The sequence below is a fragment of the Scyliorhinus canicula genome, chromosome 4, assembly GCF_902713615.1.
Source record: "Scyliorhinus canicula chromosome 4, sScyCan1.1, whole genome shotgun sequence".
Lineage (NCBI taxonomy): Eukaryota > Metazoa > Chordata > Chondrichthyes > Carcharhiniformes > Scyliorhinidae > Scyliorhinus > Scyliorhinus canicula.
The window spans coordinates 189,942,967-189,957,724 of NC_052149.1; the positions used below are offsets into that span (position 1 = coordinate 189,942,967).

At 45.9% G+C, this 14,758-nt stretch overlaps 1 protein-coding gene across 1 annotated transcript in view; it reads left to right on the plus strand.

Annotated features, from left to right (window-relative positions):
* Positions 1-14,758, plus strand: part of LOC119965245 (A disintegrin and metalloproteinase with thrombospondin motifs 2-like) — a 274,960-nt gene that overhangs the window by 165,853 nt on the left and 94,349 nt on the right. Inside the window, exon 4 of the mRNA XM_038795731.1 lies at positions 768-967. Within this exon, the coding sequence (XP_038651659.1) occupies positions 768-967 (200 nt within the window). The remainder of the gene's footprint in view (positions 1-767; positions 968-14,758) is intronic.

Consider the following 14,758-nt stretch of genomic DNA (forward strand, 5'->3'; position numbering starts at 1 on the left):
TTACGAGCAATAAGGTTCCATCGTGAAGTGTTTTGTGTGGTTCCAAATTGTTGTGAGGTTACAGTGCAAACCATGCTTAATTGAGCTGGAGGTTATACAGAATATTTTCGCTCAAATGGATCACGGGATCGCTGAGGTGGGAAATGGAAAAATGTTACACCGGTGAATTCAGACTTTGGAGTTGGACCTAAATCACATTGAAAGGTGGTGGAGTTTCCTCTGCTATATGGTAGGTGTCAGTAGATCCTGGGTAGCAGCAGGAATGGCCCCAGATGGATAGGGAGGACCGAATAAAGGCCTCCTCTCCTTTCAATTTGCCCCAGTGCCTTACTTGCTGAAGACATTGGGCTGGGGCCAAGATGTGGGTCAGGATTTTATGGCCCCTGCCACCCACACGAATATTATAGCCCCGCTGAAGTGAACGGCCATCGAAATGGCTTGTCATATTTGCCAGGGGGCGACACGCCATGGTGGGCCCATATAGCCCTAGCCATGGTTCGGACAACATGCACGGGTCTGGCCCTGAACCTGCGGGGTAAAAAAGGTCCCCACAACCCTAGCGATTGTCACCCTATTGAGCACAGAATTCACAAGAAAATTCACAGTAAATGCAGAAGAAAAATCTTTTGATTGAATGAACGGACTGCTACTTTGAATAGTGCACATAAAACTATTGCTATTTTGTTACGTTAGAAGAAATAGGCAAATAGCTTTTACCTCGGTGTTGTGCTTTTATTTTGACTAATAAAGCAACGTCTTTATGGCAGAACCCGAACTGAGTGGACTGCGTGACCTGGAAGCCAAATACAAAGGAATTGAGCAACAGTTGAACAAAACCAGGAGAGTACGAAGACATGACCGGGAGAATGACTATAATATAGAAGTTCTCCTTGGAGTTGATGACACAGTCGTGCACTTTCATGGCCAAGAGCATGTGCAGAACTACCTCCTGACCCTAATGAATATAGTAAGTGCTTCTGGTAATTAATTAATGTGTATGTTTTGATAATTTGTCCAATCTTTCACACTTTAGCAATAAGAACAATTGAAAAAGATATATGAGCAAAGTGTGTGTGGCATCAATAATGGATTACAATCATTTTTTTTTAAACAGTTATATCTTGTCCCCATTCACATCTTTTAAGTTACAGTTATGTTCTCCCTGATTCAGTTACACCCACCCCCATCTGCCTTATACTTCAATTTATTTCTAGCTCAGCTAGCTTGCTGATGCCCATTGTTTTTGCATTAATTTTTCCTAAATGCTTATTCTCTACTTAACTAATTTTCCTGATCTGTTTTGTTTCTCATAGCTAGACCTACTAACACCTCACCTTGTCAGCATATAGAATCACAGCAACCCTACATTCGGCCCATCGAGTCTGCACCGACCTTCTGAAAGAGCACCCTACCTCGACCCTCTCCCCTGCCTCATACTCATAACCCCACCTAATCTACACATCTTTGGACACTATGGGGCAATTTAGCATGACCAGTCCACCTAACCCGCACATCTTTGGATTGTGGGAGGAAACAGGAGCACCCGGAGGAAACCCACGCAGATACTGGGAGAACGTTCAAACTCCACACAGACAGCTACCCAAGGCTGCAATTGAACCTTTGTACCTGATGCTAACCACTGTGCCACTACATTTCCAATGTACCAATTTCCAAACTGCTCACAAAGCTAAGCTCCAGTTGATTTTGTGGAGGTGTCATAGTTTTACTCATTCATCAACTTCTTCCCCATCCTTCCACTGATGTTGGTGTGAGAAATTGCGGGGGCAGCATCCACGTTGTTTCTTTTAGCGCAGTGAACTATGGATACAAAGCACAAACCTTTACTAAAATGTAGTGCACCTGAAATTATGGCCTGTTCTGCTGCCAGAGGTGTAGTGACGGAAACACCTGGTGCTGTGTGATGAATACAGCCTTGGCCCATCCCAATTTTCAGGAATGGGCTCATTTTAATAATCAGGGTAGGTGGCTGGCCTGGAGAGGAACAACAGGAATAACTGCCCCAAGGGAATGCATACAAATTAGTGCGGAACCCTGCTGCTCTAACTGGTAGAGACCCTACACAGACCAAAGAAGAAATGTTAATATGAATAATGTTTCCCTGTGGCCTGCATTGTAAGGTGATTGCCTTTCAGATGAATTATTTTCCTTTCTGAATTATGAGAGGCCTACAGGGTGATCCATTACAGCCCAATGCCTACTTTTCGTAGGTGTTACTAGCATTGAACCTATGGGTGGGCGAACATGTGGAATTTCCAGGGCAGCCTGAACACATAGCTAGGGACAGCCGAAAAGATCCCCTTCTTTCAGAATTTGGACAGTATTGTAAATAGTGGTTAGCACAGTTGCTTCACAGCTCCAGGGTCCCAGGTTCGATTCCTGGCTTGGGTCACTGTCTGTGCAGAGTCTGCATGTTCTCCCCGTGTCTGCGTGGGTTTCCTCCGGGTGCTCCGGTTTCCTCCCACAGTCCAAAGATCTGCATGTTAGGTAGATTGGCCATGCTAAATTGCCCTTAGGTTAGGTGGGGTTACTGGACTATGGGGATAGGGTGGAGACGTGGGCTTGGGCAGGGTGCTCTTTCCAAGAACTGGTGCAGACCTGATGGATCGAATGGCCTCCTACTGCACTGTAGATTCTATGATTCTATAAATGGAAGCCCATCAGATCTGTGTTCACCCCAAGATCTAACAGCTCCTTCCATAGACAATGTTGATTATTATTTGATTTGATTTATTGTCACATGTACCGAAGTGCAGTGAAAAGTATTTTTCTGCGGCCAAGGGAAATACACAATACATAGTAGACAAAAAAAGAATAATTGACAAAGTACATTGGCAAATGGTACATCGACAAACAGTGATTGGTTACAGTACGGAACAAGGGGCCAAACAAAGCAAATACATGAACAAGAGCAGCATAGGGCATCATGAATAGTGTTCTTACAGGGATCAGATCAGTCTCAGGGAGAGTCGTTGAGGAGTCTAGTAGCTGTGGGGAAGAAACTGTTCCTATGTCTGGATGTGCCGGTCTTCAGACTTCTGTATCTTCTGCCTGATGGAAGGGTCTGGAAGAAGGCAAAGCTTGGGTGGGAGGGGTCTCTGGCAATTCTGTTTGCCTTCCCGAGGCAGCGGTAGGTGTGGACAGATTCAATATGGGGCGGCAAGTTTGTGTGATGTGTTGGATTGAGTTCACCACACCCTGCAGTTTCTTGCGATCTTGGGACGAGCAGTTGCCATACCAAGCTGTGATGCAGCTGGATAGGATGCTCTCTATCGCACATCTGTAGAAGTTTGTGAAAGTCGATGCAGACGTGCCAAATTTCTTTAGCTTCCACAGGAAGTAGAGACGTTGTTGGGCTTTCTTGACTGTTGCATCAATGTGAGTGGACCATTACAGACTGTTGGTGATGGTGACTCCCAGAAACTTAAAGCTATTGACCATCTCCACTTCGGAGCCATTGATGCCGGGGGGTGAGGGGGGGGGGGGGGGGGGGGCAGGGTGGGGGGGGTGTCATGCTCCAATTCTGGAAATTGATGTTCAGTTCCTTGGTATTGCTGACATTTAGAGAGAGGTTGTTTTCAGTACACCATGCAACTAAGTGATTTATCTCCCTTCTGTAGTCTGATTCGTCATTGTTTGAGTTACGACCCATCACAGTTGTATTATCCACAAACTTATAGATTCCTGTTTTGCATCCAGGAATTTCAACATTTATTTGCTTTAGCTAGTGTCAACATGGTTTAAAGATAGCACTCAGAACTAAGCTTGTGGATTCAGGTTTACTGCAGCATTTATGTACAGTACTGAGGAAGCACTGGATTGTCAGATATGTCACGAAGCATGCTGATGTTAACTGCGAGGGCATCCCAACTTGGAACACTGACTCGTGGGGGTGTATAGTTTTGTTTTGTTTTGATGTGAGGAGACAAGTGAAACCATAGTGAGAATGAATAGCCCAGTCATCGTGTAACAATTATTAAAGACTATTTATTAAAGTAAAGAACAACAAGTACACACAACCAAGACTACGCTGTCTCATGCAATTACGATGTATGAATTATTAATATATAGAACGTACCTCTTGTTACAAAATATATTCCCGATACCTGAACTCTGTAAGATTTCCCCGGTTCGCCAAACGTCTTCCAAATTGAATAGCCAGCTATAGTTACCACGCAATACAGGGGTGATATCCAAATCTGGGAACTGTTTTTTTTGTCCTGGTCCAGCAAAAATATTTTAAAACTAGTGTCAACAAAGGTTTACTGCACTGCCTTGGCTTTAAGACATAGAAGCCTATTTGCTGTAAACTTGGCCTTCAGGCTTGGTGGTTAGAAACTGGCCTGCCCGCTTTCTGAGACTGCTAGAGGGTAACGGCCTCTCTATGGCTTTTCAGGGTTAGAGGATTTATACCTTTGTTATGCCTTCTGTGTATTTGGCTGTCTGCTCCCATCAACTTTCTTGATTATACGTTAACATATGTATATCTCAGGGACATTCCCAATCATCTAGAATCTGTTTCTCCTCCACATACGCTATTCATACTTTATTATCTAATCTGCCTTTTGAAACTCATTACCTGGGGACACATACCAATGGAGGCCCCTTTGAATACTATCTACAGCTGGCTCCAGGCAGGTTCATGAGCGAGATACTACCAAACAGATAAAATATTAAACTGAGGGCTGTCTCTCTATTTAGATATAATCAACTAGGGCACTAAAGAAGAACAAAGAGTTCTGTTGTCCTGGCCAACATTTATCCCTGAACCAACACCACGAAACAATCACCCATCTTCTTAGGCATAAATTGATCACCATGTTTTACATTACATAGAAAATAAAACATAAAAATAGGGCATTCAGCCCGACCAATCCACGTCGGTATTAGTCTACGTTTCAGAAGTGATTCATCGATTAGAATGTGCTGGTGTAAAATGACAGCTGGTTTTACTTGGTACGGAATAGCAGCTAAGAGCGTCTATCTCGTAGCTTTGGTGTAGCTGCTAGGCAGGTCTCTCCTCGCTGAGAGCCAAGGCTCTCTTGGGGGATCCTTCTTATACCCAAAAGGGGCTTCGCGCGCTTTTGGGCGGGCCTTGAACTTGGCTCCAATTAATTGGGCCATTTCTCGATCGTTCCTATCGATTTCCTCCAATAAAGGGGTTGGTGCCCTGATTGCTGGGCGTGTCCATTGGCCTGCTTTGTTCTAGTCTCCTCTGGCACTGGGGTGTCTGTTAAATGTTACCCTTTTGTCCCCGGAGATGGCTCATTAGTATGGTAATGGCTTTGCAGTATCGGTCTTGTCTGGGAGCTACGGCTCCAATCAACAGACAAACCTTGAACCTGCTTGCTTTCTCAGTATTGTCCATTTTCCCTGCATTCTTTGCAAAGTGTGCATTTTGTAATCGTGACGTGGCCATCCCAGATGGCTACACCACATTGCTGTGGGTCTGGAGTCACATGTAGGCCAGACCAGGTAAGGATGGCAGGTTTCCTTCCCGAAAGGACATTAGTGAACCAGTTGAACCAGTTTCATGACAATGGTTTAATGGTCATCATTAGACTTTTAATTCCAGATTTTCTTTTTTATTGAATTCAAATTTCACCATCTACCATGGTGGGATTCGAACATAGGTCCCTGGAGAATTACCGTCTGGATTACTAATCCATTGTCAATACCACTACGCCACTGCTCCTCTGTCCCTGCCTTCAAATCCACGGAGGTCGCAGTTATTTTGGGGATTTGACTTTTGCGTGTCCATGGAAATGATTTGGGAATTTTTGTCCCCCTGATGTGACCATCAATTCACTCGGAACACGATTGGAAGTAAACTGTGGTTTTAATAGTCTTACAACTGAGCCTGCCTGCGACCAGAAGAACTGAGGGCAGGCTCACGGCTGCAGCACTTTATACTTCCGGTAGTGGGAGGGGCCATGGGCAGAGCCATGGGCGGAGCCAAGGGTGGAGCCTTGTACAAGCTCCTCATCTCCCCCTATGGGCAGAGCCGCGCAACGGCTCACAGACAGAGCCCACAAGGACATAATACTTTGCAATACAATACAGTGTGAATTACAATACAGTATGAATTCACCACACCCCCCACCCCAAAAGGTAGTGGTGAGCCACCTTCTTGATCTGCTGCAGTCCATGAGTTACCCTTAAGTGGTTCCTTTTAAAACAAAGAGAAATTGCCCAAGTTTAAAAAACACCACAGGCTGCAGGTGTTGAATTCTGAAGAGCCAGTTTGTGGGTTGCTGCAGCTCATCTTTTGCATTTGTACAATTCTCTTCTGCTAAACCTTATCAAATGCCTTCTAATAATCCTGTGTATAATATCCATTGATCCTTCAGTACGTTGCTAGGGGAGATCATTAGAGATGCACTATCACCTTGAAAGAGAAGGAGCTATTAAGGAATCTCAGCATGGATTCTGGAAAAGAAGGTCCTGTCTTACCAATTTAGGAGAATTTTTTGAGAAAGTTATAATGTTGACAGGTACCAGAAGCTCAACTGACAGTGTGCATCTTAACTTTCAAAACATCTTTGATAAAAAGTGCTGTACAAAGCAAAGTTAAATCCTGTGGGATTGGCAGGCAGATTTTTTGGGCTGGATAGGAACCGATGGATTTGCATAGACAGAAGGTAGAAGTTCTTTGTGAGGAGTTAGTCACGAGTGAAATCCTAGAGAGATCGATGTCGGGGCGATTGCTCTTCACGATCTGTATCAACAACCTGAAGCAACGCATTGGAGGTCTTGCTGACAGGCTGCTAGATGACGGAAATATATCTGCAGTGGGATTCTCCCTTCTGGGGACTAAGTCCCCACGTTGGCAGGAAAACTGGTGCCAACGGGCCCCCAAGGTGAGGAATTCTCACCTGTCTAGGGGGCTAGGTGGACCCCGGAGGGGTTGGCGCCGCACCAGCCAGTGCCGAAGGGACTGCGCGAGTTCGCGCATGCGCAGAATGGCCGTTGTGATCTCGCGCGTGCACGCATCCGCCCCCATGATTCCGCGCATGCGTCGTACTTTGGCACATGCGCGAGGGGTTCTCTTCTCCACGTCGGCCATGGCAAGGTCCTACAGGGGCCCGGCGTGGAAGGAAGACGTGGCCCCCATGGAACAGGCCCACCCACAGATCGGTGGGCACCTATTGCGGGTCAGGCCACCGTGGGGGAGCCCCCCCCTCAGGGTTGGATCCCCCCCAAACCCCCCTGAGGACTGCCCCCACCACCTTACCCGCCAGGTCTCGCCGTGTGGGACCATACGTAACCCACACTGGCGGGACTGGCCAAAAATGGCCAGCCGCTCGGCCCATCACGGCCTGGAGAATCGCAGGGGTGGGCGATGCCAACGGCCCCCGACCGGCATGGCCGGAATCCCGGGCCCGCCTGATAAATGGCCGCCAGAGAATACCCCTGGGGATTCTCCGACCCAGCAGTGGGTCGGAGAATCCCGCCCCTGTAGGTGTAAGGACCTTAGCTGAAAAACATATATTGCAGGCAGATATATGTTTAATATGAGAATTACTTCTAAATGTATTTTAATACACCTGAATGGAGTGTGATTCATTTGGGTAGGGGCACGTTCAACCATATATATGCACGTGCAAAGCTGTGAAATAAAGATGTGAAATGGGAGGATGCAAGTTAATTTTAATAATTATATGTTGGAATGAGTCTGAAGTCAACATAGACCTTAAGGCAGGTTTATTTCTAAAGCCTGCAGAGTACAGACTCATCCAATTCCCCCCAAACCCCCAATTTGAACACATTGTAATAAAGCCCGAAAACATCCCCAAATGGGGACCGCTGCTCCTGATAATCATGTGCTCAGTTGCAGCACAATTCCACAATGACAAAAAAATGTGAATTTACTAAATAAAACTGAAGTCAGAGCAATACATCTCATAGTTTCCTGAGTTGTCCCACCTTCCAATACCTCAAATTTTCAGTATGGACGGGCCTTTTGATGTAAGAATCTGGAACAGGTCGCTTGTACAAACTCGTTGGAGCGAAGCGATTTCCTTTCTCTCCACCAATTGCTTTAGACTTGCATTCTCAATTAGTAATCTTTTTCCACTCACACACTTTGTGGAGTGTACGTTACCCAAAGGGATTGATTGTCAGTGTAGCATTCTGTAGACTGTGTTTTGAAATGAAATGAAAATTCCTGCTGGAAGTAAATCAATCCTGGTTTGCACTGCCCCAGGAGCAGTTCACTCAAGCAAGGCTAATTTATGCATGGCGGGGAGCACCTGGAATTCCATTCCAAATCCCGCAATCAGGCTACCATTTTGAGCGAGAGTCCGATACCGATGTCCGGCGGCTGCCTCCCAACCCCCCCACAACACAAATCCTGCCCCCCACCCTGCTGACAAGTAGGGACATCTCCTCCTCCCACCCCCACCACCATGGGAATTGCTAGTCACCCCACAAAGCATGCACACATGAGGGCGACCCAACTCCTCCCCACCAACCCTCGACCAGATCCTCACCAGAGACCCGCTTGCAGAATGCCACCTTGGCACCTTAGTGAGCGCAGGTGTGCATGGGCATGGGGAGGTGTGAATTGCACGGGGGGGGGTGCAGGTGTGCATGGGCATGGGGAGGTGTGAATTGCATGGGGGGGTGCAGGTGTGAATGGGCATGTGGGATGTGCAAGTGTGCATGGGCATGGGGAGGTGTGAATTGCATGGGGGGGTGCAGGTGTGAATGGGCATGTGGGATGTGCAGGTGCGCAGAGGCATGGGGAGGTGCTTATTGGCATGGGGGTGTGCAGGTGTAAATGGGCATGGGGTGTTTGCAGGTGTGAATGGGCATGCGAGTGTGCATGGGCATGGGGTGTGTATGCAGGTATGAATGGAATTTGGGGGGTGCGGGTGAGAATTGGCATGGAGGTGCAGTTGTGGACAGGCGTGGGGGCACAGAGTCACAAGGGACTCTTATATCTGCTTTTCCTGAGACCCAAGTTAGGCCACTGAGTCAAGAATTATTCCTTACTTATCTGCTGCTCCCTCAGCCTGTTGTTGTTGCAGTTTTCAGCAAAACCTATTCACCCACACCAACGGATACTCTTATTTTACATTAGTTTTATGCTAATCACTACTCCAATATATATGCAAATAAGCTCATCCAAAAAATTCTGGACTGAATCGCTCTCCAGAGCATCCATTAGTGCCATTCATTTTCTATTGGAGTAAAAGTGGTGCAACTTGTGGTATGGAAATTTGGAGCAAGGGTCTTCTGTCCAAAGGTTAACCTGTGCGATGATGGAAAAGCGATGAGCAAATACAGGAGCTCAAAAATTGCCTGGTCTCATAACTCAGATTTGTGGCAAGATTTCAGAAATTACCACCTTGTTAAATTTGGTTGAACTTTAAGTTTAATGTAAGCTTTCATGAGCCTCACCTCAATGACTGTTTAGGTCCCCAGCTGCTTGGCTAATAGTTTGTCAACTAGAGGTAATTTTGTCATTCTAAGTTTGATTTTCCAATTTTGGCCTCTGAATATAAAAATAAGTTAATAGGATCAATAGAACCTAGTATTTAAAATGAATATAAGTATGAGCCAGTGAGATATTTGCAGATGTTAACATATAAGGGCTGATTGCTCATGGCCACAGACTGAAATTGAATGCTGCAAGGTTGCGCAGGCAGTAAGCATTACAGCATGTGACATCCAGTCTTACCTTGGCAACTCTGGTGAGGTCATTTCATTTTTTTCAGCTTTGCTGAAATTCCAGCTGAAAGTAATTAAACTGTTTCCAGGCCTCTGCGAGCGCTGCTGGATAACTGGGCGATGAGAGCTGCTTGACAGCTGTTGAGAATGACTCCATCTCTCCATCCAGGGAAATGCTGAGCTCCACCTGATAGTCTGCATGAAACACTCAATGATGGAAATCGCTGGCACATTCCTGTACCATCACGCTTCCACAGCTCAATGCACATGCAGCTATCATGCAAAATCATGGAGCAGAGCTGTGCTGTTTGGGAGAGAATTAGGTGATTGGTTGAACGTGTGTATGATAGTCGTGGTTTTTCTTCCAAGGCTGAGCCTGAATTGAATTATCAGGCTGATCAAACCAAATTCTGAATGATTTGGTTTTTATACATGACCTGAAGTTTAACAAAGTGACTGCATTGACATTATCTCCCTTTTCACGTGCACAGGAAATTGAACATTTCAACATGTCAAAGTTCTTGCTAAACACAAATAACAATCATTAAAACCATCGCTGGTGGCCAGATATAAATAATATTTGAATTCTGGTTCTTTGTTAATTATTGAATTATGTAATAAAATGATGCTTTTGTGCAGATTAGGTATACTATTTTAAATGGGTTGCAGCAGAAGCCCATCGACATTGGTCCTATTTATATTGTTTAGGAACACAGTACCCAGTTCAAAGAAGTAGCGCATAATTTAATTGGGTATTTCTTTGAATATCACCCCAACAGAAACATGATTTGGCATCAGGGGTTATTGGGAGAAGCCAGGAGAATGGGGTGAGAAAAATATCAGCCGTGATTGAATGGCGGAGCAGACTTGATGGGCCGAGTGGCCCAATTCTGCTCCTATTTCGTATGGTCTTATGGAGTGTAGTACTATTCAGTAGAGAAGATGTGTGGAGAGAATAGTTCAGTCCATAAGAGGGTCATTCAGGAGTCTGTTAATAGCGGGGAAGAAGCTGTTTTTGATAATGCATGTTCTCAGACTTTTGTATCTCCTACCTGATGGAAGAGGTTGGAAGAGCGAATAACCCGGGTGGGAGGGGTCTTTGATTATGTTGCCTGCTTTCCCAAGGCAGTGGGAGATGTAGATGGAGTCAGTGGATGGGAGGCTGTTTTGTGTGATGAACTGAGCTGTGTTCACGACTCTCTGTAGTTCTTTACGGTCTTGGGCAGAGCAGTTGCCATACCAGGCTGTGATGCTTTCTATGGTTCATCTGTAAAAATTGGGAAGAGTCAATGTGGATATGCCGAATTTCCTTAGTTTCCTGAGGATTTCCGAGGTGCAAAAGCGAATACATAAATCTCAACAAAATACATACTCAAAAGTGACTAGGGTTTGATATGAAGAGGAATCCATTCCCGTATTCATAAGCCAAAATGTCACACAATTTCCTTCAATTGTAACATTAGCATGAGAGCTCCACTTAGGCAGTTGGCGGTGCATTTCTCTTGGGACATAATAAGATTCAGCTCTAGCCAATATCTAACATCTGCTACTGGAAAGCTGTGAAACACATCTTCAAATTAAAAAACAGCTTGATAGCTGTTGTGTTACGCAACTTTAGATAACACAGGCTGCTACTTGATGCAGTCTTAACTAAAGGATGCTCCAGACTCTGAAATGAGTTCAACGTGTTTATTGAACTATTAACACAGTTCTCAAATAAGTTTGACTCTCTGCTAATCTAACTGTAGTAACTTTGTCTAACTGCACCTGCTTGCTCTAAGCCACGTGCTGAGGTGTGATGCTGCTGATCAACGCTGTCTAACTCTTTAGATGTCTGTCTGTGGAAAGAGGCAGGGTGTGAGTGCCTTTATAGTGTTTATGTCATGCCCCCTTGTGGTGATGCCACCTCTGAGTGTCCTGACTGCCCATTGATTGTGTCCTATTCTGAGTGTTCATTGGTTGCATGTTTGCATATCATGACATCGCCCCCTTTTATTTTAGATTTATATACATGTGAATGTGTGTGTCTAATGTGACTGACTGAGGAGTACAGAACAGAACAAACAAAACAAATGCTCAAAAGTCCAGTCTCTGAGGCTTGCGTCTGATCCTCGTCGACTGCCGGAGAGGTGGTGGAGGATGACGGTGTCTTGACAGGCGAGTGGGAGGCATGACTGGTGGCCTCGTGGAGGTGGCAATTCGACATGTGGAAATGGAGGAGGAAGTGGCTGTGGGCAAGCAACATTTTGCAGTGTCCTTCGATTCCTTCGCACAATGGAGCCATCAGCCATACATAGGATCTGGTCGAGGCCTGTCGAACAACAACAGCCGGAGCAGACCACCCACCATCCGGTATCTTGATCCTGACTGTGTCTGCCGGGGATAGCACATCCAGATTGGTGGCATGTGCGTCATAGCCCTGCTTCTGGCTATCGTGAAGCTGCTGCATCTTCTGCAGCACCGGGAGGTGATCAAGGTTGGGCAGGTGTATGGCTGGAAGCGTCGTCCGCAGGTCCCTGTTCATCAGGAGTTAAGCTGGTGACATGCCAGTGGACAAGGGAGTCGCCCGGTATGCAAGTAGTGCAAGGTGTACGTCGGATGTGGAGTGCAAGGCCTTGCGGATGAGCTGCTTAACGATGTGCACCCCTTTTTTGACTTTGTCATTGGACTGTGGATAGTGCGAACTAGAGGTGACATGCCTGAAATTGTAGCTCTTGGCAAACGTGGACCATTCTCGACTGTGGAAGCACGGGCCATTGTCGCTCATGACGGTGTTCGGGATACCATGCCGTGAGAATGTCTCTTTACACGCTTTGATGACGGTCCGTGAGGTGACGTCTGGCAGCTTCACCTCAGGATAGTTCGAAAAATAATCGATGATTAAGATATAGTCGCGACCACATGCGTGGAATATGTCAATGCTAACCTTGGACCACGGAGAGGTCTCTAGGTCATGTGGTTGGAGTGTCTCCTTTCTCTGCACTGGTTGGAACCTCTGACAGGTTTCACAGTTCAGGACCATGTTCGTGATGTTCTGTTTGATGCCAGACCAGTAGACAGCTTGCCGGATCCGAGTCTGCACTTTTCTACACCCAGGTGTCCCTCACTTCTGATGCGCCGCTGTCGGAATTGGGAGCGCTGGCTCCTGACTGGTGGTGCAGATCTGCACAGGGCTGCATATTGGTTTGGTTTCCCACAGTTTAAACAGCGTTTGCCTCTTGCAGGGCAGTTTTGTTAAAAATGGGCAGTGCCGCAGTTCGCACATGGGCGTCATGACGCTCAGTGCGTCGTTGCTCATGCGCGGTGGAGTTCTCGGACGTCTGCACCTGCGCAGTGTGGTTTACGGCCGCTTCGTGTTCCCGATCGCAGTACCCATGCGTCGGGCCCCAGGAAGAGCGCGTGAAATGGCCGCGTTCGTCAACGTGGAGACGCTGCAAGCAGGAGATGGCCTGAACACTCTCCACCTCGTGGGAGCTTTGTTATTCACTTTCTGCCGTTTTGTACTGTGACAGCAATTTTTAGAGTGCTCATGCACAGTACACGTTTCAATCGCGACTGGCAGGACCATGTGCTTGATTTTCAACAATTGCTCTCGCAGAGGATCAGAGTGGACTCCAAAAATGATTTGGTCTCTGATCATGGAGTCAGTGATATCACCGAAGTTGCAGGATTGCGCTAGCAGTCTAAGGTTAGTTAGATAGGAGTTGAAGGATTCGTCTTTACCTTGCATCCTCTGCTTGAAGATGTAGCGCTCGAAGATTTCGTTGGTGCCCACCTCGCAGTGGGTGTTGAATTTGTCCAGGATGGTTTGTTACTTTGTTTAGCCCTGCCCTTCGGTAAAGTGAAAGGAGTTGAAGATCTCTATCGCATGGTCACTCACAGTGGTGAGTAGAAGAGCTATCTGCCGAGCATCGGTCGCGCCATTGAGGTCGATGCTTCCATGTATAGTTGAAATTTCTGCTTGAATGATCGCTAGTTGGCACTAAGATTGCCGGTGGTCCTGAGCTGATGAGGAGCCTGAATCTTGTCCATTGTGCCTGTATTCAGTAGCTGGTTGTCACGGATCTTGCTGAGTTGAACTAAATAGATTGAACAGTCACTCCTGCTATCATGCTGCATTATGCTGCTTCGGATAACACAGACTGCTACTTGATGCAGTCTTAACTAAAGGATGCTCCAGACTCTGAAATTAGTTCAACGTGTTTATTTAACTATTAACACAATTCTCAAATGAGTTTGACTCTCTACTAATCTAACTGTAGTAACTCAGTCTAACTGTACCAGCTTGCTCTAAGCCATGTGCTGGGGTGTGATGCTGCTGATCAACGCTGTCTAACTCTCTAGATGTCTGTCTGTGGAAAGAGGCAGAGAGTGAGTGCCTCATCCCTCTTATAGTGTTTATGTCATGCCCCCTTGTGGTCATGCCACCTCTGAGTGTCCTGACTGCCCATTGGTTGTGTCCTAGTCTGAATGTTCATTGGTTGCATGTTTGCATATCATGACAACAGCATTATGGAAACAAGTTGTATCAAAGAATGGGAGACATCCTTTGGATAGTTTAAGCTATTTGATGAGTAAGCATTTATCAACAAACATTGTTTCTTCTCTATTACTTTTTAAGTTACTGAATATTTCTTAAATGAAGAGAAACATTTACCATCAAATGTTTTTGTATTTTTTATAGAAGACGAACGAGAGACATGAAACATTTGCAATCAAATTGGTATCTTAATTACAAGAGCACTTATCTGAATGCAGGATTTCTTGTTCTTCTTTCGCGAAAAACTTTAACAGAATCAATACTCCTCATTCTGGGGAAAAAAACAAAAGAAGCTTTCCATATGTAAAATCAGGCCTCGAATTATAAGTAGCAATTTTAACAAGAGCATGGCCTTGTGATTTATTTGCAAACGTGACACCACTGTTTAAAAAAGGAGATAGGCAGAGAGCAGGAAATTATAGGCCAGTGATCTTAACTTCGGTAGTAGGGAAGATGCTGGAATCTATCATCAAGGAAGAAATAGCGAGGCATCTGGATGGAAATTGTCCCATTGGGCAGACACAG